Here is a 25,625-nt window from a genome sequence, read left to right on the forward strand (position 1 = left end):
ATTATGTCCACAGAAAGCAGTGGTAAACCTCCAGGATGACAACTTTGCTACCACCCCTGCGTGAAGCAACACAGCACTCAGAAATCTCTCTTCCTCCTCTCTGATTCATTCTTTTTTCCGTTCACCCACAGGTGCTGGAGCTCTCTTGGAACTGCCAGAGGAGATGCATCCTTGTTACCTCTCCAACCTGGATGGAGACTGAACTCAGCAGCAAGGATGCAAAGATAAATTTGGCTTCAGAGCAGATTTTTGCCACTTGTGGTGTGCGGCAGTTGGTGGCTCAGCAAGGTCGCAGATGCCCATTCCTAATGGTAGCCTTGTGCTGCATCCCAGAGCAGGATGTGAGCTGAGAACCTCAAGTTAGGTTCAAGTTTCAGCCTCATGTATAATTTGCTATTATTTGCAACTGGCATTCACAATGGCAGGTATGCGATGACTGCATTGTCTACAAAGCCAGTGTATGACAGAGTGCCAGGGACACATCATTCTCTTTGTCAGCCTAACAGCTTGCTGAGCTTCCCCATGCTATTCCCATCACATTGTGAAAACTGGCATGTCCTTTGCCTGTGCACAAGAAGTTAGAAGAGTACTGCTGCTACTTCATATGCTCATTAGCAATAATAAAATAGTTGGGCATTTCCCTTACTGGTTAGAATTGCCAGGTAGGAATGATGCATCATGTTATTTACAAAGTCCAGTCACTCAGAATCACCTGAGATACTGATTACATCCAGTGAATGGATCATCCTTATGACTTCTATTACTTAAATCTCATCTAAGGTATGGATATTGTTGAATGAGGTCTCTCCTGGAGAAGAGAAGGCTCAGGGGAGACCTCATTGCCCTCTACCACTACCTGAAAGGTGGTTATAGCCGGGAGAGGGTTGGTCTCTTCTCCCAGGCAACCAGCACCAGAACAAGGGGACACAGTCTCAAGCTGTGCCAGGGGAGGTTTAGACTCAAGGTGAGGAGAAAGTTCTTCACTGAGCGAGTCGTTCATCATTGGAGTGTGCTGCCTGGGGAGGTGGTGGAGTCACCGTCCCTGGAGGCATTCAAGAGGGGACTGGATGTGGCACTTGGTGCCACGGTCTAGTCATGGGGTCTGTGTTTACAGGTTGGATTCAATGATCCTCGAGGTCTCTTCTAACCTTAGTTATACTGTGATACTGGGATACTGTGAATAAGGAAGGTGAATCTTATTCTCTACATACCAGGTCCAGTGACCCAAAATTTCTGTGCAGAGGGGAAAGGGAGCCTGTTTTTCTCTCCAGTAGCCAGAGTGTATGACATGGCCTCAGACCTCCAGCATAAGTTGGAAATAATGGGGTTTCCAAATAGCAGCTAAGCAGTTTTTCATCTTTGCAGCAGCTGGGATGTATCACTAAGCTTCCCATTTCCACCCCTCATTTCATTCATGAAATGATGCCCCTCCTTATTTGCCTCACCCTCTGGCTAGTTGTTGCCTGGTGACTTTTACGAGCCTTAAATTCCTGCCTGAAAGGGGTAACGCTGGTTTTCTCATTCAGTTAAAACAAAGACTTGCTCAGAAAATGTACACATTTAAACCCACCTTAATGTTTCAAATATCATTATTTTCAGGAGAAACTGCTTCTTAGTTAAATGGCTTTCAGGCATCAGACTATTATATGACAGATGATTTTGTCACTATGCAAAATGTGAAACCTGTAATCAACTTGTTATGGCATTTCACAAAAGTATGTGACAGTAAAATAAGTAAACTGTCATTTGGGCAATCAAGTCTTGAAATCCTGCAGGAGGAAAGGAAAAAAAAGTACCTGACATTCAATCTTCATGGTAGGTATGAGGTTCAAAAAATAATTTAATACTGCTACTGTCTTACAGGTTTGAATAGAATTCTTACTGCAGTGTGCTTAAGCCTGCAATAACTTTGTATTATGTTCTAATGATGTATTTTCCCCCCTAATTGATTTTCCCCCCCAGATAATGTATACATACGTCACACAGCGAGGTCTGCTCTGTTAACAAGCTGTTGGTTAAATTCAAGCAATATTTTCCCTTTATTATTGATGACAACATGATGAGTTACCAAGCACTCCCAGACTGGTTTGATATGAGAATGGCTGCAGTAGGCAGGAGCCTGTGCTGATTCACCAGTGCCTGCAAACTAGCAGCAGGGAAGGACAAGCTCCTTCATGGCTGGAATGCTGGGGATGATGTGCCACTGAACCCACCATGCTGTGCTGGCTTTAATGGATGTCACAAAGAAGTTTTATTGAAGGAAAGGGATATACAAGCCATGGCTCATGTGCTGCTTGTGGCCCTTCAGGCCGGCTCATTTAGCCTGCAGCTTGCTCTCAGAAGTCTTTGTTCTCCCCCGTGGCCGCAGGTCTGATGCAGCAGGCTGGCAACTGCAGCCTGCCCTGGGCTCTGTTCTTCCCTAGGCACTCCCCCAGGCTCAAGGAAGGAAGAGGCTAGGGATGGGCTTACAAGCAATTCATAGTTCCTGTCAAATCACAGAGGGGGGCATCTTGGTGCTTCGAGGTGTGTTCCCCACTCTGCTCAAAGAGCAGACACCGAGTACCAGCACCAGCAATGTGCTCTTAGAACTGGGACTATAAAATGAATCTGTAGACTGTTTCTAGTCATTAGTGACAAGCACAAACTTTGGAAATGATGATTTCCCAGAGATGAGTTACAAAAATAGGAATAAAATTACACTTGGTTATGAGAATCACACAATCATTTCACTTGGAAAAGAGCTTTAAGATCATTGAGTCCAAACTTTCTCTATCTCTACCAAGGCTGCTGCTAAACCATGTCCTTCAGCAGCACATCTCTGCAGATTTGAAAGACCTCCAGGGATGGGGATTTAACCACCTCCCTGGGCAGCCTGTTCCAGGGTTTGAGAAGCCTTTCAGTGAAGAAGTTTCTTCTCATATCCAAGTTAAACCTCCTCTGCTGCAACTTGAGGCTATTTCTTCTTTTTCTAATGCTTGTTACCAGGGAGAAGAGATGGACCCCCACCTCGCTACAACCTCCTTTCAGGCAGTTGCAGAGAGCAAGAAGGTCTCCACTCAGCCTCCTGTTATCCAGACTAAACAACCCCAGTTCTCTCAGCTGCTCCTCACAAGAGCTGTTCTCTAGATTCTTCACATTTGTTACCCTTCCCTGTCCCCCAAAAATGAACCCAGTACTCCAAGTATAGCCTCACCAGTGATGAGCACAGGAGGAAGAGTGAAGAGAAACAGGGAAAGCTGTTTTTTATTCATTTATTTGTTTTTCTTCCTTGTGGTCTCTGTACAGTTGCAAACCACCCAGTGAAACCACTGAAATCTGCAAGTTAATATTTTGCACAGAATAACCTTCAGCAAAGAGCACTGCACAGCCTGGCTTTGCAGAAAATTGGTTTTGTTTTGACAAAGTTATGAATGTCTGGGAATTACTCACTGAGCACACACAACAGGCCTTTTGTTCAGGCTAACTGGGAACCTACAGAACGATATTACTGTATGTACACAGCTGATCTTGCTACCTGCTGAAGCTGTGGAGTCCCAAGAGGCTTACACTGGCCTAGAAAGGGATCAGAGTATTTGACCTAATGTGAGCTGAATCATAGAATCTCAGAATCATTAAACTTGGAAAAGACCTTTAAGCACAAATCCAGGCTGGGCAGTGAGTGGCTGGAAAGCAGCCCTGAGGAGAGAGACTTGGGGGTGCTGGTGGACAAAAAGCTCAACATGAGCTCTCAATATGCACTTGCAGCCCAGAAAGCCAATCAGATCCTGGGCTGCATCAGGAGAAGTGTGGCCAGCAGGTCAAGGGAGGTGATTCTGTCCCTCCACTCAGCTCTGGTGAGACCCCACCTGGAGTACTGCCTCCAGTTCTGGAGGCCCTATTACAAGAGGGATGTGGAGGTGCTGGAAGGTGTCCAGAGGAGGGCCATGAGGATGAGCAGAGGGCTGGAGCACCTCTCCTATGAGGACAGACTGAAGGAGTTGGGGCTGTTCAGTCTGGAGAAAAGAAGGCTCCAAAGTGACCCAATTGTGGCCTTCCAGTATCTGAAGGGAGCCTACAAGAAGGCTGGGGAGGGACTGCTCAGGATCTCAGGTAGTGATAGGACTAGGGGGAATGGAATGAAGCTGGAGGTGGGGAGATTCAGGCTGGATGTGAGGAGGAAGTTCTTCACCATGAGAGTGGTGAAGCCCTGGAATGGGTTGTCCAGAGAGGTGGTTGAGGCCCTGTCCCTGGAGGTGTTTAAGCCCAGGCTGGATGAGGTCAGGCTGATCTAGTGTGGGGTGTCCCTGCCCATGGCAGGGGGGTTGGAACTAGATGATCCTTGTGGTCCCTTCCAACCCTGACTGATTCTATGATTCTATGATTCTGTGATTCTCAAGCCTAACTCTCAGCAAGTTTGCTGATGATACAGAACTGGGAGGAGTGGAAGGCTGACCTGGACAGGCTGCAGAGCTGGACAGAGGGGGACTTCATGAAGTTTGACAAGGACAGGTGTGAAGTCCTGCACCAGGGGAGGAATAACTCCCTGCACCAGCACACGTGAGAAGGCTGGGAAGGAGCTCTGTGGAGTAGGACCTGGGAGTCCTGGTGAACAGCAAGTTCACCATGAGCCAGCAATGTGCACTTGTGCCCAAGGCAAATGGTCTCCTAGGGTGCATTAAGAAGAGTGTGGTCATCAGGTCAAGGGAGGTTCTCCTTCCCCTCTACTCTGCCCTGGTGAGACCACAACTGGAGTATTGTGTCCAGTACTGGAGTGTTCAGTTTAAGAGAGACAGGAAATTACTGGGGAGGGTCCAATGAAGAGCCACAAAGATGATTAGTGGATGTGAGCATCTTTCTTATGATGAGAGGCTGAGATACCTGGGGCTGTTTAACCTGGAGACATGCAGCCTGAGTAGGGATCTTATTAATGCTGATCAATATCTAAAGTGTGGAGACCATGAGGATAGGGCTGGGCTCTTTTCAGGGGTGCCAGGACAAGGGGCAATGGCTACAGACTAGAACACAGGAGGTTTCACTTGAAGTTAAGGGCAAATTTCTTTCCTTTGAGGGTGCTGGAGCACTGGAACAGGCTGCCCAGAGGGGTCATGGAATCTTTTTCTCTGGAGACTTTCCAAATCCACTTGGACACATTCCTATGCAGCCTGATATTGGAGAATCTGCTTTAGCAACAGGGCTTGGACCAGATGATCTCCAAGCCCCACTATTCTGTGATTCTGTGAAAATCACACACACCATTCTTGTAACGTTGCTATTTTGAAATAGAAAGTGTTTTCCATTGTTTTTTTGACCACCTGACTCCTCAGTCAAGCAGGATTCACTATACCAGAAGAGATCAGTACACAAAGCTAACATGTCTGGGATGAGGAGGAGGTAATTATATAGCAACTGCAGAGTCTACTGCTACATCTTGTCTAGTTCAAAGCTAAAGTTCAAACAACCATAATACCAGCTAATATCTGCACATCAATGCCACTTCTGTAAAATGCATGAAGGGCATGCTGAGGAAGTCAGGAAAGACCATTTGAGTCCAGAGGTACCTGAGCTATTCTCTGTCCCTTGCTGGGTGTCTCTGCTCTCTCAGCCTCAGCAGCTCCACAGCTTTGTTTGTTCTCAGATACAGCTCTCCTTAGCTGTTGCCCCCTTAGGTTCTAAAGTGACTGCGTCTGTGGTGCTTGGTGCTCTGCATGACTAGCAATTTGACAGGTCAGTGCTGCTTCTGATAACAGGGAAACTGACAATCAGAAGGATGTCCTTATGGACTAGAGGAAAACCAGAGTCACCTCTGTGTATGTCTTTTGCTCCCCTCTGCTCATTATGTTATGAGGCATTTTAGGAATCATAGCTGTTCGTTTGGCAGCCTGACAACTATTTTGACAAACTGGCTCAGAAGCTAAGAGAGAAACTGCATAGAGTTCTGAGCTTCCAGTTTCATGGAGTATTTGTGCTGTGGACAAATATCCACATGGGCTCTGGAAAACCAGTGATGTTTATCCAGTTCATAATTGTTGATGTCACTGCTAAAACTGCCTCTGTTAATGGGCAGCTCAGCAAAAAAGTGACCTGGTCTGAATGCAATGTCAAGAATGCTGCTGATGACACAGCAAGTACAAGCCTTCGGAGGCTGATTGACACTTGACATATCATTTCCCACCAACTTTACGTATTCTGGATGCTTTTCAGAGCAGAGGAAGGCTGGACCATGCCACTAAGTGCAGACATTCTTCATCATGATGGCAAGCAGAACCAGTTCCCCGAAAGCAAATATTTTGTTCTAAATGTGCCCCCTCGTGTCCTCCTTTTCCTGCCCTCATCATCCAGCTCCCCGGCCTCTGCCAGAACCCTGCAGTCCTCCAGGCAGCCTCTCCTGCTCTGCTCTCGTATCTTTCCTCCCTAGGGCGCGAGAAGCGAGGGTGTGGGATCAGGATGGAGACACGGCGTCTCTGCAGCTCTTGGGGAGCTCTCCCCGGTGCCGGCCGGAGCGGCAGCAGCAGCCGCCGGGGAGGAAGAGCAGACTGAGGCGGCTTCCCCTGCACCGCCGGCCGCGGTCCGGCAGGCGGCAGCAGCGCGTCCCCCTGGGTGGCTATGGCTGCGCCGCTCCGCTCCGCGGGCTGCGCTCTGCCCCGCCGTGCCCGTGCCCCGTTCCGCGGCCCTGCCAACCTCGTGCCCCCGGCGAAGGGACCGACCTGGGCGGTAGCGGGGCTGCGGCGGGGGCCAGCTGGGGTTGGCACTGGCAGTGCGGTATGATGCCGGGGTAGTCCCGGGAGGGGTGGGCGCGGAGCTGTCCCGCGAGACAAAGGCCCCGGGCAGAGTCGCTCGCGCTGTGCCCCCGTAGACAAAGCGGCAGCCGCCCGTCCCCGTCGCATCACGCCCGCACCTTCGCACCCTTCCACGGGGGAGCCCCCAGCCCAAGGGAGGTTCCCACTGCTGGGGCTGCCCGAGCTGTACCAGGAGGAAGAGGAGGCGGAGGAAAAAGGCGGGGTTGGGGGGGCGGCTGTGCCGCGGGCAGGAGAGAAGCCGCTCTCCGAGCGTGAACTGAGCTCAGCACCGCCGCCTGCCTCGCCTCGCCTCTCCGTCCCTCCCTCCTCCCCTCCTCCCGCCTCCCCCCCGCCGCAGACGGCTGCGAGCCCGGATGGTTTGCGAGCGGAGTTGAGGGGGCAAACTTTGAAGCCCAGATGCCTCTGGGGCTGCGCGGCAGAGCGCGGCTGCTCCTGCAGGCACCTGCCGCCGCCGCCGCCCTCCCCCCGGCGCTGCCGCCCTCCGCGGGGGCGGTGGGCCCCGCTGCCGGCGGCCGCCCAGGCGGCGGGTGCTGCGGCCGCGGCTAGGGCGGGCGGGCGGCGGGCGCGCCTCCATGCGGGTCCCGGGCTGGGGCGCGCCGGCAGGCGGGAGCCGGGCGGCGGCCGGGCGGTGCTCTCCCGCCGCCTGAGTGGGCGCGGCGCGGAGCGGAGCGGGACGTCGGCGCGGGGTGCCGGGAGCCATGGGCTATTGCAGCGGCCGGTGCACGCTGGTGGCGGTGTGCGGCGCGCAGCTGGTGAGTGGCGGCGAGGGCGGCCCGCGGAGGAGGGAGGGAGAGAGGGAGGGGGCGGCGGGGCGGCTCCTGCGCTGCCCGGAGGGGGAGACCCGAGGGTGGGGGCCGGGGAAGCAGGGCAGCGCTCGGGGTTTGGAAGAGGAGAGGGGGAGCAGCGTGGGGACAGGTGTGAGGTGGCAGGGTGGGGAACGGGGGCCGCGTTACAGGTAGTTTGGTGGGGAGGGCGCGGTGGGCGCACGGCGGAGTTGATAAAGTCGGGCAGCTTGCTCCAGCCCTGTCTCAAGTTGGTGCCCGGTTTGCTCGGGCAGGCCGGTGTTTGGCTGCCTTGGGTAAAGCAGGGACGCAGCCGTGGCGGGGGTGATGCAGAGCTGGACCAGTTTGCCATACAGGTGTGTGTGGGAAGTTGTTACGCCTGAGCTCTTCTGCAGATGTGTCTCTTCTTCTTCTTCCACCCCTCCCCCCGGCCCCCCCTTTCAGACTCACTGGGCAGTGTGTATTATCATTGTATCATTGTGTCGTACGGAACTAAAGCAATTACATATTTATCCTTACCTTTAGAGGAGGCGTGGAAGCTCTGCTACCAGCCAAACTAGACTGAGTTTAAAAAGTAGGCACTGAGATACAGTAACAAAGAAACTGAGTAAAAATAGACTTGCTTAGACACTGTGCAATTGTATTGTGGCACCTTAAAAGTGAGTGGGGTTGAAGTTAAGTAAGTAAAGAAATGTCCCTTCCTGTAATATATACAATGAGTATTTGATTGTTACCAAATCAGGTACATGAATTATAGAATTCCTAAGGATTTGGATGCAGTGACACACGGCTGAAGGACCTAGCAATGGAATATGCCCCATTTCTTGTTTTATTAGACTGTACTGGTAGAACAGGTGCTGGAGGCACCTTTGTCAAGCAGTTAACCTTAGGGCTGGAAGGAAATAATTCATGGTAGTCCATCCTCTACCTCTCACTGAATAGTTTCGCTGAGAAAGTGTTAGTCGGTATCAATAGCAACCAGCATTGTTGCCAATTCCTTTCCTGCAGACAGGTACTAAGAGAACTACAAAAGAAAGAAAAACCCCAAACAAACCCAGACAGTAGATTTCAGAGAGCAAAAATCAGTAAAACAGTATGTAGGATAAGGAAGATTCATTAGCAGATCAGAAATTAAGAATGCCTGTGGTATTTCTATCGGTTGTAATCAACCCTCAATCCTTTTGCATTCTGAGAAACATTTCATTTGTGTATGCTGCTCTCCACCTAAGTTATCTGATTCTTTGTAGCTGGATGTCTCTTATCAGATGTGATTTATTCATGCACACTGTCTCAAAAAAAAAAACCAACAAGAGGCTTGAATAGAAGTAGTGAATCTTGAATGGCATGGTAGGAATGTAACCTTTTCCAGCAGTTTGGAAGCATAAAATTCATCACTAAGTTCTTCAGATCCATTTAGGTTTCAGAGACATACTTTCCATGTTATTTTTTTTCTGCAGGGGGAAATAAAATAGTGTAAATTGTGCCTTTTAGGGACTAAAGGTTAATTTATTTAGTTAGTTGTAAGTGCATTCAGCAACCAGGAGGTTATGATGACTATGGAATGTAGTGAGACATTAAATTGTTGCTGTTTGGAGAGTCTGTGAAGAAAAACATATTTGCTAACTCATGGTGACAAAAATGAATGCAAAACTCCTAGTCAGAACATCAACAGGAATGCCCTGTAGGGATGTATCAGCAGGTGGATGAGCAGGTAAGCTAATGTAGAGTTGTAGCAGTGCTGTGAAGTGGTTGTAAACTACAGGATCAAATGTATGTATACCTTTTAGGGAGTAAATATTGTCTTCTGGAGCGGCTTAAGCAAACTTTTAATGTGTTTTCGTAAACAGAAAGCGAAGCTGAGCATTTTAGCTGAGCAAGAAGAGGATGGGCAAGCAGCAAAGCAGACCTCTGCATCACCCTTGGCCAACGTCATGACATTTAGATGGGTTCAAAGCAGGAATAATATTTTGCATGAGAAAAAGGAGCTGAGAATGGGGAAAATAAAATGTTGCACGTTGTTACAATCACTTGCCTTACTCCTTTGTGAGCCTTATACCGTCAGGTGGGAACAGGTCATGAGTTGTAAGTCAAGGAGACTTAACTCTTCGCAGTAGGCCTATGGATAATTGATCAGTTGTCAGTACTTTTTAGTTAAAGGCTATTTGAAGGAGCAAATGCTGTCGTGATTCATCCTATAATTAGCAGCCATGTTAACGCAGATGCAAATCAAAACCAAAAGGATGAAGAAGTTGTCTGGCCTGAGGGGATGGTCCTGGGAAGTATTTCTATGGTGACAACCGCACTTCCAAAGAAAAAAAACACGTGAAAGTTTTAATGTGAAGATTATTTACTGCTGATGCCTGGCTTTCAGATTTAAAATGACCATGTTTGAAGTAGAAAAATATACTTTTGTTTGGTTGGGGGGGGGGGGAAGTTTGTACAAAAAAAAGTTTCTTCCCTTTTTTTTTTTGTTTTAAAGGGAAATATTTTCTTCCATCTCTGCAGAGCAAAGGTGTGGTGCCCTAATTGCTCTTTGTAGGCACTGTGCAATAAATAACACTGAGGAATGCTGCAGTTCATTAGAGGTGGTGTTGTGTATTGTGCATATGTAAAGGATGAGGTGCCATGAATGGACGAAATAAAGGGGGCTGTTTCAAGAGCTGGTGCAGCTTGAGAGACCTTGAGCAAGCAGAACTATTTTAATAGATGCATTTTAAATGCTTAGAGCTAAGGCAACATACTGTGCCATCAAATGATCAGAAAGCTCTAGGAATGTTTCTGCTCTCAAGGGCATGGTGATCATTGCTCCCCTACTTATTAACATACATATACCTTCCTCTTTGTGCTCTCATTTGTACTATGGAAAGCAACCTTTGACAGCTCATTTTCCTCTGCATTTGTAGCCAATGAGAAGGATTACCAGCAAGTAGGAGCTAATTTTGCTGATGTTGTATACAAAGCTAATTATCCCAAAATATCTTTTGTTTTATTTATTCATTTATTTATTTTTAGGTACTAATTTTGGCCTCCCTTTTCCTTTGTCCTTCTGAAGAGAACCTTGGGCACAAGGAGCTTTGCTTGTTTTTGTTGTGTGTCAACTCTCCTGGTTTCACTGGAAGTATTCTCTGCTATTGCATTTTGTCCTTTTAAACCTCTTTATTTTTGAGTGTCTCCTTTTCTATTAATAGCTTACATCAGTAACACTAATATCTTGTTGCTTAGGCTTTTTAATAGCAAGAGCAGCAGAGGTGAAACTGCCAAGATTATTGCACTTTCTGGAAAGCTTCAAGGGCCCTATGGAAACCACTTTGAAACTTTCTACATGTCATCATTGCTGCTTGGGAAAACCTGGAGCAGTGGCAAAACAGTAAAAAGTACTGCATGCTTTCCACTTAGAAGGTGTCTGCCCAAGTGCAGTGATGAAAAGGGGCAATATTTCATAAGGAAACTTTAGGTCTCCAGAAATCATTGCCTTATTGTTTCTATCCATCAGATTGCCACACTCCCAAGGCTAATTATATAGCAGCTGGTTCAGCCTTTGTGCTGCCTTCTTTGTTTCCACCTGAATTTAGTTATGCCATTCTTTCTGTACATTTTGTCTGGATGTTTTGGATTCTGCTTCTTTTTAATTTGTTTATTTATGCATGTATTTATTTTAAGGAAGTAAATTGTAATGCAGTTCAGGTATTCCAGCTAAGTATTAAAAACCTATATCAAATCTGTACATATATCTGCATATATCCCAAGGCTTAGTTAGTGATTCTGGACTATTCAGCCTGATGCCCTGAAAAAAATATGCATTATAATGGGCACAAACTCCCCAGTTTCTGAAAAGTCACTTCTGAAGATGTCTCTCACAGGCATCAGTCTGTGAGGCTTGCAGTCTCTCCTTTTCCTCACTAACACCTCACCCTTTGGTGCATGAGCACACAGACACACAACTTGGTTGTATCTCTTTGTGAACTCTGCCTGTTAACAGTGCTGGCTGAAGCCAGTGGCCAAAAGTGTCTTTGCAGCCAAGCAGAATGACAAGAATATCCAGATTTGGTTGCCTTCTGATTAGGTAAGACCAATCTTTGTTTTGAGATAATGAAAAGAATGACTGAAATGCAAGCAGCTTGTATGGAAATGTCCTCGTTCTGTGCTTTTGCACACATGAATAATCATAGTGTCATAATATCAGAGTATCAGTCAGGGTTGGAAGGGACCACAAGGATCATCTAGTTCCATCCCCCTGCCATAGCAGGGATACCTCACACTAGATCAGGCTGGCCAGAGCCTTATCCAGCCTGGTCTTGAACACCTCCAGGGATGGGGCCTCGACCACCTCCCTGGACAACCCATTCCAGGGCTTCACCACTCTCATGGGGAAGAACTTCCTCCTCACCTCCAGCCTGAATCTCCCCACCTCCAGCTTCATTCCATTCCCCCTAATCCTATCACTCCCTGATATCCTGAGAAGTCCCTCCCCAGCCTTCTTGTAGCCCCCTTCAGATACTGGAAGGCCACAATTAGGTCACCTTGGAGCCTTCTTTTCTCCAGACTGCACAGCCCCAACTCTTTCAGACTGTCCTCATAGGAGAGGTATAATGCAAAGTAAGAGAAAGTTCAAATACTTTATTTCAAAACCTGTATCAGCCAAGGTAATTTCTGTGTTCACCTGTGATACCACTGTTCACAAACACATTCATTTACCTTCTTGCACGTGAAGGCATGTATTTGATCAGTGACAGCTACCACTCAAAGTCAGGAGATTAATTGCATGTAGACTGGGAAGTAGTATCTACTGTGTGCCTTCTGATCTCAAGTGAGAAGCCTATAATGCATATTGCACACATACTCTGAGAAAAGTGAAGTGTATCCTGTTCTCTTCCAGTTCCCACATGGCTTGTAGAACTCACCAACACATGTAACCACAGAGAGCACAGGTTGGCTCTTCAAGGAAAAGGCTGCCTGGGTGATCAGTCCTGTCAAGTTTTGGGTTGCCTGTTTTAAACATGAGCAGCAAACATTCTTATGCTCAATCAGACACTTCAGGAGCAGTGCCCATGGGAAGTTCTAGACTGCATTGCAAATCTACCTACAAGGTTTAGCAATTTAATACTGTGAATGTCCTTGCTTGGAGGGGAAAGCTCATGTTAAAACAGTTTGAAGGTTGAATTGTCTCTGGCCCTGCAGGGAAGGAGGTTTGGCAGATTAGAGCTGAGGTCCCTCTGGGAGAGAAGCAAAGGCATTCACACCAGATGCTCCCTAGGGTTGGCTACTCTGCAGTTTTATGTAATAAAGAACAATTGTTTTTAATACTGGGGGGGAGGGACACCCCACCCCCACCCCCCTCTCACACAGTGATTGTATTATCAGGGTACTTTCCAACAGCACACCATGCCACATAACCAGTGTCCATAGCTTGATTACTCTTTTTGTTTTTCTGTAGGAAAGCAGTAGTGAAATTTTTGGTTGCTGGGATTTGGGGACAGTTGTATTTTTCTTTCTGTCTGTGTGTTGCAATTGTGTTTCATTGTCACTGTTGCCAGTGGCTTTTCAATAGCAGCTTTAGGAGAGAAGAGTCTGCAATGGAAAATTCTGATGATGTCCACATGTTCTTCCATTTTTCTGCTAGCTAAATGGGAATGAAAGATGCGGGCTTTCCACGTGGAATGGAAAGGGATGTTGCTGCTCTAAGCCTGTGGATCTGTATCAACCTAAAAAGGCAGTAGCCATTTAATACTTAAATACAAATACTGTCCTTAAAACCGTGACTCTGTCAACAACTTTTGTCTGTGCTTACTTTAAAGCTCTGCTTGTTACTTTGTTTCGATTTTGGGGGGAAAGTGAAAGCCTTTGCTTCATTGTATCCAAAACCCGTGTGCTCCTACTTGCAATGAAAAAGACATCCTGTGAACAGCAGACTTCCAGCAGGTGTATGTTTGAAACAGTAGATTTTGAGAGGTTGCAGGAAATCATAGTATCATAGTATCATTCGGGGTTGGAAGGGACCACAAGGATCATCTAGTTCCAACCCCCCTGCCATGGACAGGGACACCCCACACTAGATCAGGCTGGCCAGAGCCTCATCCAGCCTGCTCTTAAACACCTCCAGGGACGGGGCCTCAACCACCTCCCTGGACAACCCATTCCAGGGTTTCACCACTCTCATGGGGAAGAACTTCCTCCTCACCTCCAGCCTGAATTTCCCCACCTCCAGGTTCATTCCATTCCCTCTAGTCCTATCACTACCTGAGATCATGAGCAGTCCCTCCCCAGCCTTCCTGTAGGCCCCCTTCAGCTACTGGAAGGCCACAATTAGGTCACCTGGGAGCCTTTTCTTCTCCAGACTGAACAGCCCCAACTCCTTCAGTCTGTCCTCATAGGAGAGGTGCTCCAGCCCTCTGATCATCCTTGTGGCCCTTCTCTGGACACCTTCCAGCACCTCCACATCCCTCTGAAACCAGGAGCTGGTTGTGAATTCAGAGAGCTGACACATTTTGTTGCTATGAGAGAAATATGGAGCAACCCTTTTAGTTTTAAGTGAGACCTTGGTAGAAATTCTGGTTTTGAGATAAAATAACCAAGGATTCATAACCAAACTTGTGGTTTGGTTGTGGTGGGATTTTTTGTTTGTTTTCTTTTCTTTTGTTTTCTTTTCCTGATAGCTTGATGTCAGAATTACTGGTGCATACCAAAAGGCAGCAGTCCATTATGTCATTTTAATTTTCATAGCTTGATGTTCACTGTGAATGCTACAATATTAGTTTGTTTTTTTGTAGAAGTGTGAGTGAATAATAGTTGTGAATAACCAATCATGCACTTCAGGAAAAGCAGAGTGTGCTGTTTTAAGTTACAGGGGTAAAGGATTTTGCACTGGCTAAATGGCATCTTTAATTCACTGCTTTCTGAAGCTGAGCTTCTTCAGAGTTCAGCGGGCAGACTCAACATTCAGATGCTGCGGTGATGGGTAGGAGGGAAAGGTTTAAATAGATTGAGAGGAGTTGAATAAACTACCTGAATATAGGGACCTAGAATATCTAGCAAAGTTACTTTTCTTGTATAGCCATGAGGCAAATCTTTGACAGTAGGAATTAATTTCATATTGAGTGAGATTTGAGCTAGCAGCGTGAATGATGAGCACCAGGGAAGGGGAGGTTTTTGTTTCTTTTCCCTTTTCTTTCCATATTCAGTTTCTTTAGTAAAAGCACTAAGTAAGCACTTTATAAAGACACTAAAAACTTTGTATTCACTGGAGGGAAATCACTCATTCTGTAGACATCAGAAAGGAGTAGGCTCCATTGTAGAGTGGTTGAAAGCAGAAACATGTTCTGAGTTGGTAGTGACTTTACTGTCCCAGGCTGTGGGAATGTACATAATAGAAGTGCAGCAGATAAGGTTTGTAAACAAGTACTTGGTGACTTGCTCTGGGAAGGAATCTATTTGAGGTCTTCTTGATGTCCTGGTGCATGTGATGAGAAGGGTCTCAACACCTAGTTTCAGTTAGCATAAAGTTCTGAGATCCTTCCCTGGGCTTAGGGACTGGTGATATTCAGCATTCAGTCAGAGTCTGTTCTGGGGACTGATGTCAATTCCCAGTATCCCTATATAGTACAAACTGCCTTTTTGGTCCCATGGTTCCACTGAGCTCTAGAGATTATCCCAGGTGTACAATGCTGAAAGATATGGTTCTGAATTTAGGTGACACATAGCAGAGAAAACCAGTAATGAGTGCTGTCATGTTTGGGTAGGGTCAAGGCTATTGGTGCTTTGACTACACTGGAATAGATTGAATCTTTAGGCTCCACTGTAGCTGGAAGAGGGACTCCTTCAGGGGGCAGGTCAGAGTGCCTAACATTGTTTCTACTCTAAACTGCCCTTTAGAGATGGGCCTTAAGTAAAGCAGTTCTCTTAAGTAAACTTTTTGGGAGGGGCAGGGAGCGAAGAAATCACAGTCCCATTGCATGCTGTTTTGCTGCCTACAGCACTTATTAGTTACTTTTTCTCCTTCTTGCATTTGCAGCAGTCATTTTCTGAGGCACTTTTTGGGTTTTTAAGGACGATTCTGATCTACAGGATAAGAAATGCTATTTTGGAAAGGTATTTGCCTCTTTATTGACTGCGGAAGGAAACTCAGCAGCCCGATTTCACCAAATCAATGTCAGTTTGTATGCATCTGTCCCTTATGATCTCTTTCTCTCCCCTTCCACCCTCCCCCTTTCTCCCCTTCACCCCCAAAAAAAGCTGAAATAAGAGAAAGGATAAAAAAAGATGAAATCAAATGGCTAAAACTAATTTATGCTCACTTTGATTTTCGGGTGATTTGCTGTAGCTTCCAACAGGAGTGGAAAAGACAGGGACCACTGTAAATAGTGTGCTCATAAAGAGTATGTTGAAAACAGCAACTTCAAAGCATCTAAATAGTTTATTGTTATCCAGATTAATCTCTATTTGTTTTCCTATTATGGTGAGTGAAATAGAGCTGCTGTTGAGTGCTGCCTGACTTGTAAAGCGGAATGGACACAAGAGTTGAAATGACATTTTATTGCCCCTGTGGCAAATAAACATTTCACAGTTTGTTATTTTATCCCCTTTCCCCAGATGTATATGTACCAGCTGGATGGCATCTGACAATTGATGCAGCGTTTTCTCATTCTCTAACCCCCTGATAGAAATGACATTTAGAAGAAAAACCTACTGATTTCTGTCTTCACTGAAAAGTAAACACGCATAGCTAATAGTTCTACTCACCACAGATCATACTTATGCATTTTTAATAAAAAACTTGATTTTAATTCATGCATATCTTATGAGAAATGTTTATCAGTTTAGGGCTCTGCTGATTCCCACTTCAATGCTTACATATATCCAGATACCTTGAAAACCTCTTTCATTGGAGGCTCAGGTTTACCTTTTACACACAGGCTTGCTTCTCTGCTGCCTGTGTAAGGATGCAATGTATAGAAGAAATGCAAAGCTGTTGTACTGATTGCTGAAATCAGTAGAAGTGCCATTTATATGACATAAATGAATCTCAGATTTGTCCTGTGCTGCTTCGAGTAATAGCTTTCTAACATCAGGGTTTGGGCTTTATTTTCTCAGTTGTTTTTTATCTCAGTTAAGATGCTGCTAGGTTGTAACTTGAGTGACAAGTCACCAGTTACAAGTAGCTGGCAAGCTACCAGTTGTATGAATGGGAATAGGAAGCATTTATTGTATCTTGTATTCATACCACAAGCTGAGGTCTGGTTCCTCAGCCTTCTTTTCCTATGAAATAGTTCTTATTAGCAGAGTTTTGTGCAGAAGGCAGCGCATGGGGTTAATTCTGTTATTTCTGAGAGGCATGTGGGCATGATGGAGCCTGTCATGTTTATATGTCATGCCACCTTTCAGAAGGCAAAAATGCAGCACCATTTGCAGATGGTGGGAGAGGTGTATGCTATCTTATTTAAACATGGGCTCTGGACCACCTTCTGGAGGTGGCTGCCTCTTTCCATTGACTATATGGGGATCTTTGAGTGGTTGCCCAGCTGGGAGTGAAACTTCAGCCTCTCTTCTGCATGCACCTTTATTTACTTAATTCCATAATTAGACTACCTGATCTTTGGTGGTATTTTTGTCCTGAAGGAGAGAGGACAGACAGGAGAATTTAGGCAAAATATACTACAAGAGTGATGCATTATGTTTCTTCTGGATGAATGGAAGTTGTGCCAGAGGCATAGAGCAAGGGTCAGAGGACTTGATGATCTTTGAGGTCTCTTCCAACATTGGTGATTCTGTGATTCTGTGACTGCCCCTGTTAACCTTGAATAATATTTTTCTGAGTGATGCCACAGTAGTGAATGAAATTGATCTACAAGGACGAGACAGTATTAAGTGATAGAAAGTCTTAAATCTAAGGTACTGACTCATATTTGTGAAAGAAAGCTTAATTGTCTTAGGAAATGATGTCATTCCTTTCCAGGTGACTCACACCATGGGTCAATTTGCTAATTAAAAATTCCTTTAAACTTCTTTATAGACAGACTACTAATTGGCCCTCAACAAGTATATTCTTCTTGCTTGAAGATAAAAAGCTTTTGTGAGGGAAGGAAGATAGATGCTACCATGTCTCTTCAGAACAATGAGTGGATCTCTGCAAAGCCATTCTTCAATAATTAAACAAAATGTGAAGTTTGCACATTTTTTTTGCCATGACCAACAATGGCCCAGCATTTTCCATTATCCTCTGGTCCCAGTCTCTGTGGCAGGCTGTTCTATAACAGAGCACAGAAACAAAAGGAGAAAAAAAAGCCTGTTGCGTGTCATTGCTGCCTTCACAAAGCCACAAATGCATAAAACTCAAGATACTGTTCATTGTGCACTTGAGCCACCAGTGACAAAGGTGCTATGAGGACCAGTGAATATCAGGCAGTCATATGCCATTACATCAGTGTTCAGATTGGCAGAGCAAATGGCAGTGAAACAAAGGAAAACATTGCCAGCTAAAGGAATGCAAAAGAATAAGAGGCTTGTCTGGGGGAAAAAAAAAAGAAGGAAGGAAAATATGGTTGTTGGTTTTGAAAGCTGTGGGGGTTTCGTCTTTCTTTTCTTTCTTTCTGTTATTTATTTTCATTTTCGCCTTCATTTTTATCTTCATGGCCATGCCCATCTCAGGCTCCTGAGGCCAGTTAGGTTTTATTTTCTTTGACTCTTCACCATGAGAGTGGTGAGACCCTAGAATGGGTTGTCCAGGGAGGTGGTCAAGGCCCCATCCCTGGAGGTGTTTAAGAGCAGGCTGGATGAGGCTCTGGCCAGCCTGATCTAGTGTAGGGTGTCCCTGCCCATGGCAGGGGGGTTGGAACTAGATGATCCTTGTGGTCCCTTCCAACCCTGAATGAAACTATGAAACTATGAGACTCCAGTAGCAGTCACAGGCAGTGGCAGCAGCTGGTAACGAGCCAGATGATGGCACTGGTAGTGTTAACATAAGACATGGGCTCCAGTGGATCCTGAAAATAGAGTTCATTTTCTTGGATTTTATCAGACTGGCTTTCCCAAGTGTGGAACTGGCAGTAAATTTGGTACTTGCAGAGGGAAAACCACAACAAGCTGGATGCAGCATTCAGCTATATACCTAGCAGTGTCTGCTTCTGGGGCTGGCAGCTTCTCAGAATATTTAGAGGAGCTGCTGTCTGGTACTTTTTTTCCCTCTGTCACCCAGGGATAGGGTTGTGATGGCAGGTACAGAAGAAAGTTGTTGGCCTCAGCTGCTGGAAGAGATGGTGCCTGTTCTGCGTCGTGCTAAACTGTGCTTTTTCAGAGGCATAATAAAAGTTATTTATGGAGCCCGATAAAGTGGTATCTGTTGTGTAATATCACAGATAGGCATAAGGACAATAACAAAAGGCAGCTGGTTTAGTAAGCTCTATTTGCTGCAGAAATGTGCTGCTCTTTGCAATTGAAATAAAAAAAAAAGAAGGTGGGGGGTTTAGAATGTGGTGGTTTTTTTCTCCTGGTTCCTGGCATTTGCTATCATTCCTGCTTTGCAGTGTGACAATTATGTGGGTCCCATGTCAGTATTATATTTGTCATGACTAGTGTCTTATTAGAGGACAGCTGCTTCTCTCTGCCCAGCACATATATACACATAACTACCACTGACAGTAACAGAAGTGATGAGTGTAGCCCTCCTCTGCACTGTACCAACGGGGGATGCTGGAGATCTCATGGCTTCAGTTAATTAATGCAGGTGTAAAACCAGGAATGAAGCAGTGTTGAATCTGGGACTATTCCCATGCTGGTTCAGAGTGCAGTGCCTGTAAGGAGGCTTTGAACTTCCAGCAATTATTACTTGGCTCTTGTAACAGGTGAGTAAGAGAGGCACACTCTGAATGTGTAACATCTGAGTCTCTTTGATCATGCTGAGGACCTTCACTAGAAGGCCAGGCAGACACTCAGGTCCCCGTCAACCTAGAGCAGCCTCAAGGAGGATTGGTGTGCAAGGGATATTGCCAAGTTGTAAGTGTTTTATGGTAACTCCTTAGTACCTCTGATTCCATCAGCATTAAAAAAAGGAGGTGACTGGCAGATTTCTCCAAAGCTCCTCAGATGCTGTAATGATGCTTTGGCTGCTGTCACTTCTGCTGAGAACTGAACCAATTTGGAACAAAGGAGAATACAGGAGTGGCACGGTGCCATCATGATGCTGTTAAGTGCTAATATAAGCTCAGCTGGACAAAAACATTTCCTGTGAACAACGAGGTTTGTTGGCCATGCCAAACCCAAGAACATATTCTCAAGAACCACCTCTTGGCATTTTAGCTATTGAAATGAGTTGTGTGTGTAGGTCCTTAAGCACCTGCTTCTCTCAGCTTATACTGCATAGTGGGCAGCTCAGAGTAGCTTAGGGGCTCTCTGTGTTTGTGTGTTTCCCTTTTGTGGCTGTTGTTTGTTTGCTCTCCAATATTTAAGTCAATGAGAAGTTCTGCAGTGTTTGGGATGACCAATTTGATTTCTAGGTGCCCACAAGCCCTGACTTTTTTGGAAGGTGAAAACTCTTATTAAAACTGCAGCATCTCTTCCAGGTAGTTTCCTTGCTAATTTAAGACAAGACAGCTCTACAAAGCTGTGGTGATGAATGGATTGAACAGTTAATACTTGACATTTCATTTTATGATGATACCATTTAAAAATAGCTGGCTTTTGGCACACTGCTGGTATGTTTTTAATAAGATCCCTGTCACCTTTCAGTTTGAGGTCTCTGGAGAATGACCACACTGAAGGTCTTAGCTGCTCTGATGTTTGGTGCCAAGTATGAACACATTCAACTAAGGTGTCTCGGGACGGTGGGGATATTCACTTGCCCCCCACAGATGGAGTCAGAGAGAAACTCAAAAAAGATTTAAAAGAATTAATCAGAAGTCTTAAAATGTTTTAAAATAGAAGAGATTTTAACTCTCTGTAAAAAGTGAAAGCTGGTGATACCACCAAGTGACAGAAGAGCACTTTAAAACAGCCCACTGAGGTGATTTGGAAGGTATGTCTGTCATAACTGCAATATATGGGAGATGCAAACCTTGTTTTTTAACCTCTCCAGATTTCAGGAGAACTTCATTCTAATCTCTGTCTCTTGAAGGTGTCCAGAGAAGGGCAACGAGGCTGGGGAGGGGTCTGGAGCACAGCCCTATGAGGAGAGGCTGAGGGAGCTGTGGTTGCTTAGCCTGGAGAAGGGGAGGCTCAGGGGAGACCTCATTGCTGTCTACAACTACCTGAAGGCAGGTTGTAGCCTGTAGCCTGGATGGGGTTAGTCTCTTCTCCCAGGCACCCAGCACCAGAACAAGAGGACACAGTCTCAGGCTGTACCAGGGGAGGTTTAGGCTCAAAGTGTGGAGAAAGTTCTTCACAGAGAGAGTTGTTAGCACCTTGAGTACTGTGTCCAGTTCTGGGCCCCTCAGTTTAAGAAGGACATTGAAACACTTGAACATGTCCAGAGAAGGGCAACAAGGCTGGGGAGAGGCCTTGAGCACAAGCCCTATGAGGAGAGGCTGAGGGAGAAGAGGAGGCTCAGGGGTGACCTCATTGCTGTGCCAGGGGAGGTTTAGACTCGAGGTGAGGAGGAAGTTCTTCACCGAGAGAGTCATTCGTCATTGGAATGTGCTGCCCAGGGAGGTGGTGGAGTCACCATCCCTGGAGGCATTCAAGAGGAGATTGGATGTGGCACTTGGTGCCATGGTGTAGTCATGGGGTCTGTGTTGATAGGTTGGACTGATGATCATCGAGGTCCTTTCCAACCTAAGTTATACTGTGATACATTGGAATGTGCTGCCCAGGGAGGTGGTGGAGTCCCCATCCCTGGAGGTGTTCAAGAGGGGATTGGTTATGGCACTTGGTGCCATGGTTTAGTAGTCATGAGGTGTTGGGTGACAGGTTGAACTTGATGGTCTTTGAGGTCTTTTCCAACTTTATTGATTCTATGATTCTGTGCCTTAGGCCCACCTGTACACTTGGAACAAGTTTTTGTCTGCTGTCACAGATGTCTCGCTGTGTTGGTTGGTGAAGGCTGATGAGTGCATACTCAGTGTCATCCATGCAAGGTGTGAATAGTGGCATCCAGGGAACTGAGCCCTGCTGGCACCATTCATACCTCAATGCAGTGATGGCAGCTGAGCAGAATTATTATTGGTCAAGCAGGCTGCCCAGGGAAATGGTAAAGTCAGCATCCCTGGAGATGTTAAAAAAACATGTAGACATGGCACTTTGGGATATGGTTTAGAGGCAGGGTGTGTTGATGATGGTGGACTTGATGATCTTAGAGGTCTTTTCTAGCCTTAACAATTCTACGCTTCTATAAGTAAATGATTTCAATGTGAATTGCATCAATTTCTCACCCTCATAATCAGCAGGAAGGTGGAGGAAAAAGTTTGTTCTCATGCAGAGACCTGAACCTGGCACTCTGGTCTTCTTCAGTGGAGCATTGCACATTAAGGCTTTTATCCCACTTGTTTTGAAGATGTGAATTTTGTTGAGGGGAGTGTACTGAGGCATGATTGCTGAGGGAAGGGCTGGGTAATCTTCCAGGAGCATAAAATGTCAGCTTGCATTTGTGAGGAGCTTGTCTTGATGAATGATGTGGTCCTTGCCAATTCTGTTTTCCTAATTGTGCAGATCTCTCCTAGAGCAGCACGGCTTTGTGCTGCCTCTTATGTAAGGTTCAACCTCAACCCAAATGATGAGTCTGTGCTGGTGGGTAAATGCGGAGCACCACTGAAAATATGCTCTACATCCCCAGCCACCCTAGAGCTTGTGTAAGGTCAGTATGCTAACGCAGCCACCAGAATCCCTTTAGAGCACCAAATCTAATAGAGATAAAATGTACTTAGTGAATATTTTCCAAAAGGTCAAAAAGCAAAGATGATTTATTTACCTCAATTGAAATTGAGCAGGTCTTAGGTTAAGGTGAGAGACAAAGAAAATACATCTCTAGAATTAGGTTATACTTGACAGAGTGTTGATCAATAATTGTCCCAGCAGGAGCTGATGGTGAGTTGAAAAAGTAGTTTTACAAATGCACATAAATACTTCTGATTTTCACTTCCCTTCATCACATTGCTTTGCCTAGCTTTTTTTTTTTGGTCCCATACTTTGACTCCACATTAATGATTCAGGAATGTTAGGCCATCGTGATTTTTGATTAAAAATGGATTAGAAAGCTCTGTCTTTCACTTAATGTTCCTACAATGGAAGAAAATACTTGCTTGGATATTATTAGCCTATGAATTTCATGAAGAGGAATATTTTATACCACAACCCTTTTACTGGAGAAGTGCTACCATAAGGAAGTTGTCCTAGGAAAAGGAAAACACTTCCCAGAGGCATTTAATAATCACTTAGGGCAGCTGTGTGTCTATGAAGTTCTTCTAACCAGAGTACTCATATTTGCAAAATATCATACAGTTATTTTCTTTCATAACTCCTTTCTTCTTGTGTTTACTTTAGTCTCTCTGTGATTGCAGAAGTAATACACTGCTTTTTCTGGTGTATGTTATTGGAGATTTGTGTCACTGTCTGTGCCTCTTTCTCTGTTTGCTGCACTTCTTTCCCACCCATACAAGCACCTGAGAAGAATTCCCTCTAGACAGAATAGAGTAGGATAGGATAGGATAGGATAGGATAGGATAGGATAGGATAGGATAGGATAGGATAGGATAGGATAGGATAGGATAGGATAGGATAGGATAGAATAGAGTAGACCAGGTTGGAAGAGACCTTCAAGATCATTGCGTCCAACCCATCAACCAATCCAACACCACCTAAACAACTAACCCAGGGCACCAAGCACCCCATCAAGTCTCCTCCTGAACACCTCCAATGATGGTGACTCCACCACCTCCACAGGCAGCATATTCCAATGGGTAATCTCTCTCTCTGTATAGAACTTCTTCCTAACATCCAGCCTAAGCCTCCCCTGGTGCAGCCTGAGACTGTGTCCTCTTGTTCTGGTGCTGGCTGCCTGGGAGAAGAGACCAACCTCTTCCTGTCTACAACCTCCCTTCAGGTAGTTGCAGAGAGCAATAAGGTCACCCCTGAGTCTCCTCCTCTCCAGGCTAAGCAATCCCAGCTCCCTCAGCCTCTCCTCGTAGGGCTTGTGTTCCAAACCCCTCACCAACTTGGTTGCCCTTCTCTGGACTTGTTCCAGCAAGTCAACCTCCTTCCTAAACTGAGTGGCCCAGAACTGGACACAGTACTCGAGGTACGACCTAACCAGTGCAGTGAACAGGGGCAGAATGACCTCCCTGCTCCTCCTGGCCACAGTGTTCCTGATGCAGGCCAGATACTTTAGCACCTAAGCTGCCTGTTGAGACGATAGGGGCAGGTAGGTGTCTCTAGGTGGGAGGATCTTTGTTAGCATTTAAGCAAACTTCACTTAAAGGAAAAATTGAAAACATGCTCTGGAAAAAAATAGTATTTCTACTGATCTGATATAGAGCACTGGGTCCTAAATTACGTACCTAGAGTACACAGAATATGCTTTTTCTGACCTCATGTGTATCTGGTGTATACTTTGTGCTAAGTGTATAGTAAGTTAAAACATGGACAAAGCTTTTTCTTTTTTCCTCCCTCTTTCTTCTTATTATTTTTTCTTTCCCTTTTTCTTTCCCCTTTCTCCTTCTCCCTTTCCTTTTTCTCCTTCCCCTTCCTATTTCTTTTTCTCTTTTCCCTTTCCCTGTATTTGCTTTCAAAGCCTTCACCTTTGTAATCAGCTGTAGCACAGGCAAGCTCTCCTTCTTAGGTAGCCCATGATTTACCTGGACCAGCTGTAGGGCCCCAGTCTCTTTGAGTGTCATGCCGAGAGAGGATCTGAAGAAGGCGAAATTCCTTTGCATTTCCTTATGGATATGCATGATACATCATGAAAACAAACAAACAAACAAACAAACAAACAAAAAGAGGCTATTTCTTCAGGATTGCTCATGTAATAAAATGGATATAATTGTAAATAAGAGAGTGTAAAACAGTTTTAATAAAATCCATCTTTATAAGGGCTATTTACCCTCATAATGCTGACTGAATCCCTGCTTTTCCAGAGCTAATGGAGCCTGTGAGAACAGTTTTCTTCCATACTCTCTCTTAATCACCCTTCCTACCATTTCACTACTTGGATCCTACTTGAGATACTTCCTTGAAATGTCTTGGTAGTAAGAGAAGGTAGATAGGGCTATTGCTTAGTGATGTTTGTTGATTTAGCTTGCCTTCTGCTGCTGCTATGAGGAACATTACTTGTAGAGCTATAAAATAACCAATATAAGATCTTTTAATACTTTGTTAGAATAAACCTTTATTTAGAATAAACCAAACCAGGTTGGAAGAGACCTTCAAGATCATCGTGTCCAACCCATCAACCAATCCAACCCACCCAAACAGCTAACCCATGGCACCAAGTACCCCATCAGGTCTCCTCCTGAACACCTCCAGTGATGGTGACTCCACCACCTCCCTGGGCAGCCCATTCCAATGGGCAATCACTCTTTCTGTATAGAACTTCTTCCTAATATCCAACCTGAACCTCCCCTGGCGCAGCCTGAGACTGTGCAACAAGAATTCGCTTATATGTAGCTACTAATAAATGTGAAACATTCCTGAATGGGATCCCTCTTTCTGGTTCTTTTCATATGACATTGAGGCTTTCTGAACCTTCTTGGTTGCAGTTAGTCAGTGACCTGTTTGGATCACTGTTTGGTGACAAGGCAATCTCTAGCCAAACAAATCCACCTGTATTTCACTGGACTGTCATCTTTATTCCCCTAGATAACTGTGGTTAAAAATTGGAGGGAATATCAGTCCTGCTGCAGGAAAACAGGAGAAAAAGAGGCAGAGAGGCTCTCCCAAAATACTGCACAGCTTGAGGAAATGCATCTAAGAGCAACAAGACTGGTGAGAGGCCTTGAGCACAAGCCCTATGAGGAGAGGCTGAGGGAGCTGGGATTGTTTAGCGTGGAGAAGAGGAGGCTCAGGGGTGACCTCATTGCCCTCTACAACTACCTGAGGGGTGGTTGTGGCTGGGAAGGGGTTGGTCTCTTCTCCCAGGCAACCAGCACCAGAA

General features: G+C 45.6%; 1 protein-coding gene across 2 annotated transcripts in view; it reads left to right on the forward strand.

Annotated features, from left to right (window-relative positions):
- The first annotated feature begins 7,044 nt into the window (after nt 1-7,044).
- NKAIN2 (sodium/potassium transporting ATPase interacting 2) overlaps nt 7,045-25,625 on the forward strand; it is a 626,732-nt gene continuing 608,151 nt past the window's right edge. Inside the window, exon 1 of one of the 2 annotated variants that reach the window (XM_068162342.1) lies at nt 7,045-7,528. In XM_068162342.1, the coding sequence (XP_068018443.1) occupies nt 7,475-7,528 (54 nt within the window). In that variant the 5' untranslated portion in view covers nt 7,045-7,474. The remainder of the gene's footprint in view (nt 7,529-25,625) is intronic. The other variant, XM_068162341.1, reaches the window with a different exon arrangement.

Source organism: Melanerpes formicivorus, unplaced genomic scaffold, assembly GCF_026170545.1.
Source record: "Melanerpes formicivorus ecotype bairdi unplaced genomic scaffold, bMelFor1.0.p_v2 SCAF_63, whole genome shotgun sequence".
Classification (NCBI taxonomy): domain Eukaryota; kingdom Metazoa; phylum Chordata; class Aves; order Piciformes; family Picidae; genus Melanerpes; species Melanerpes formicivorus.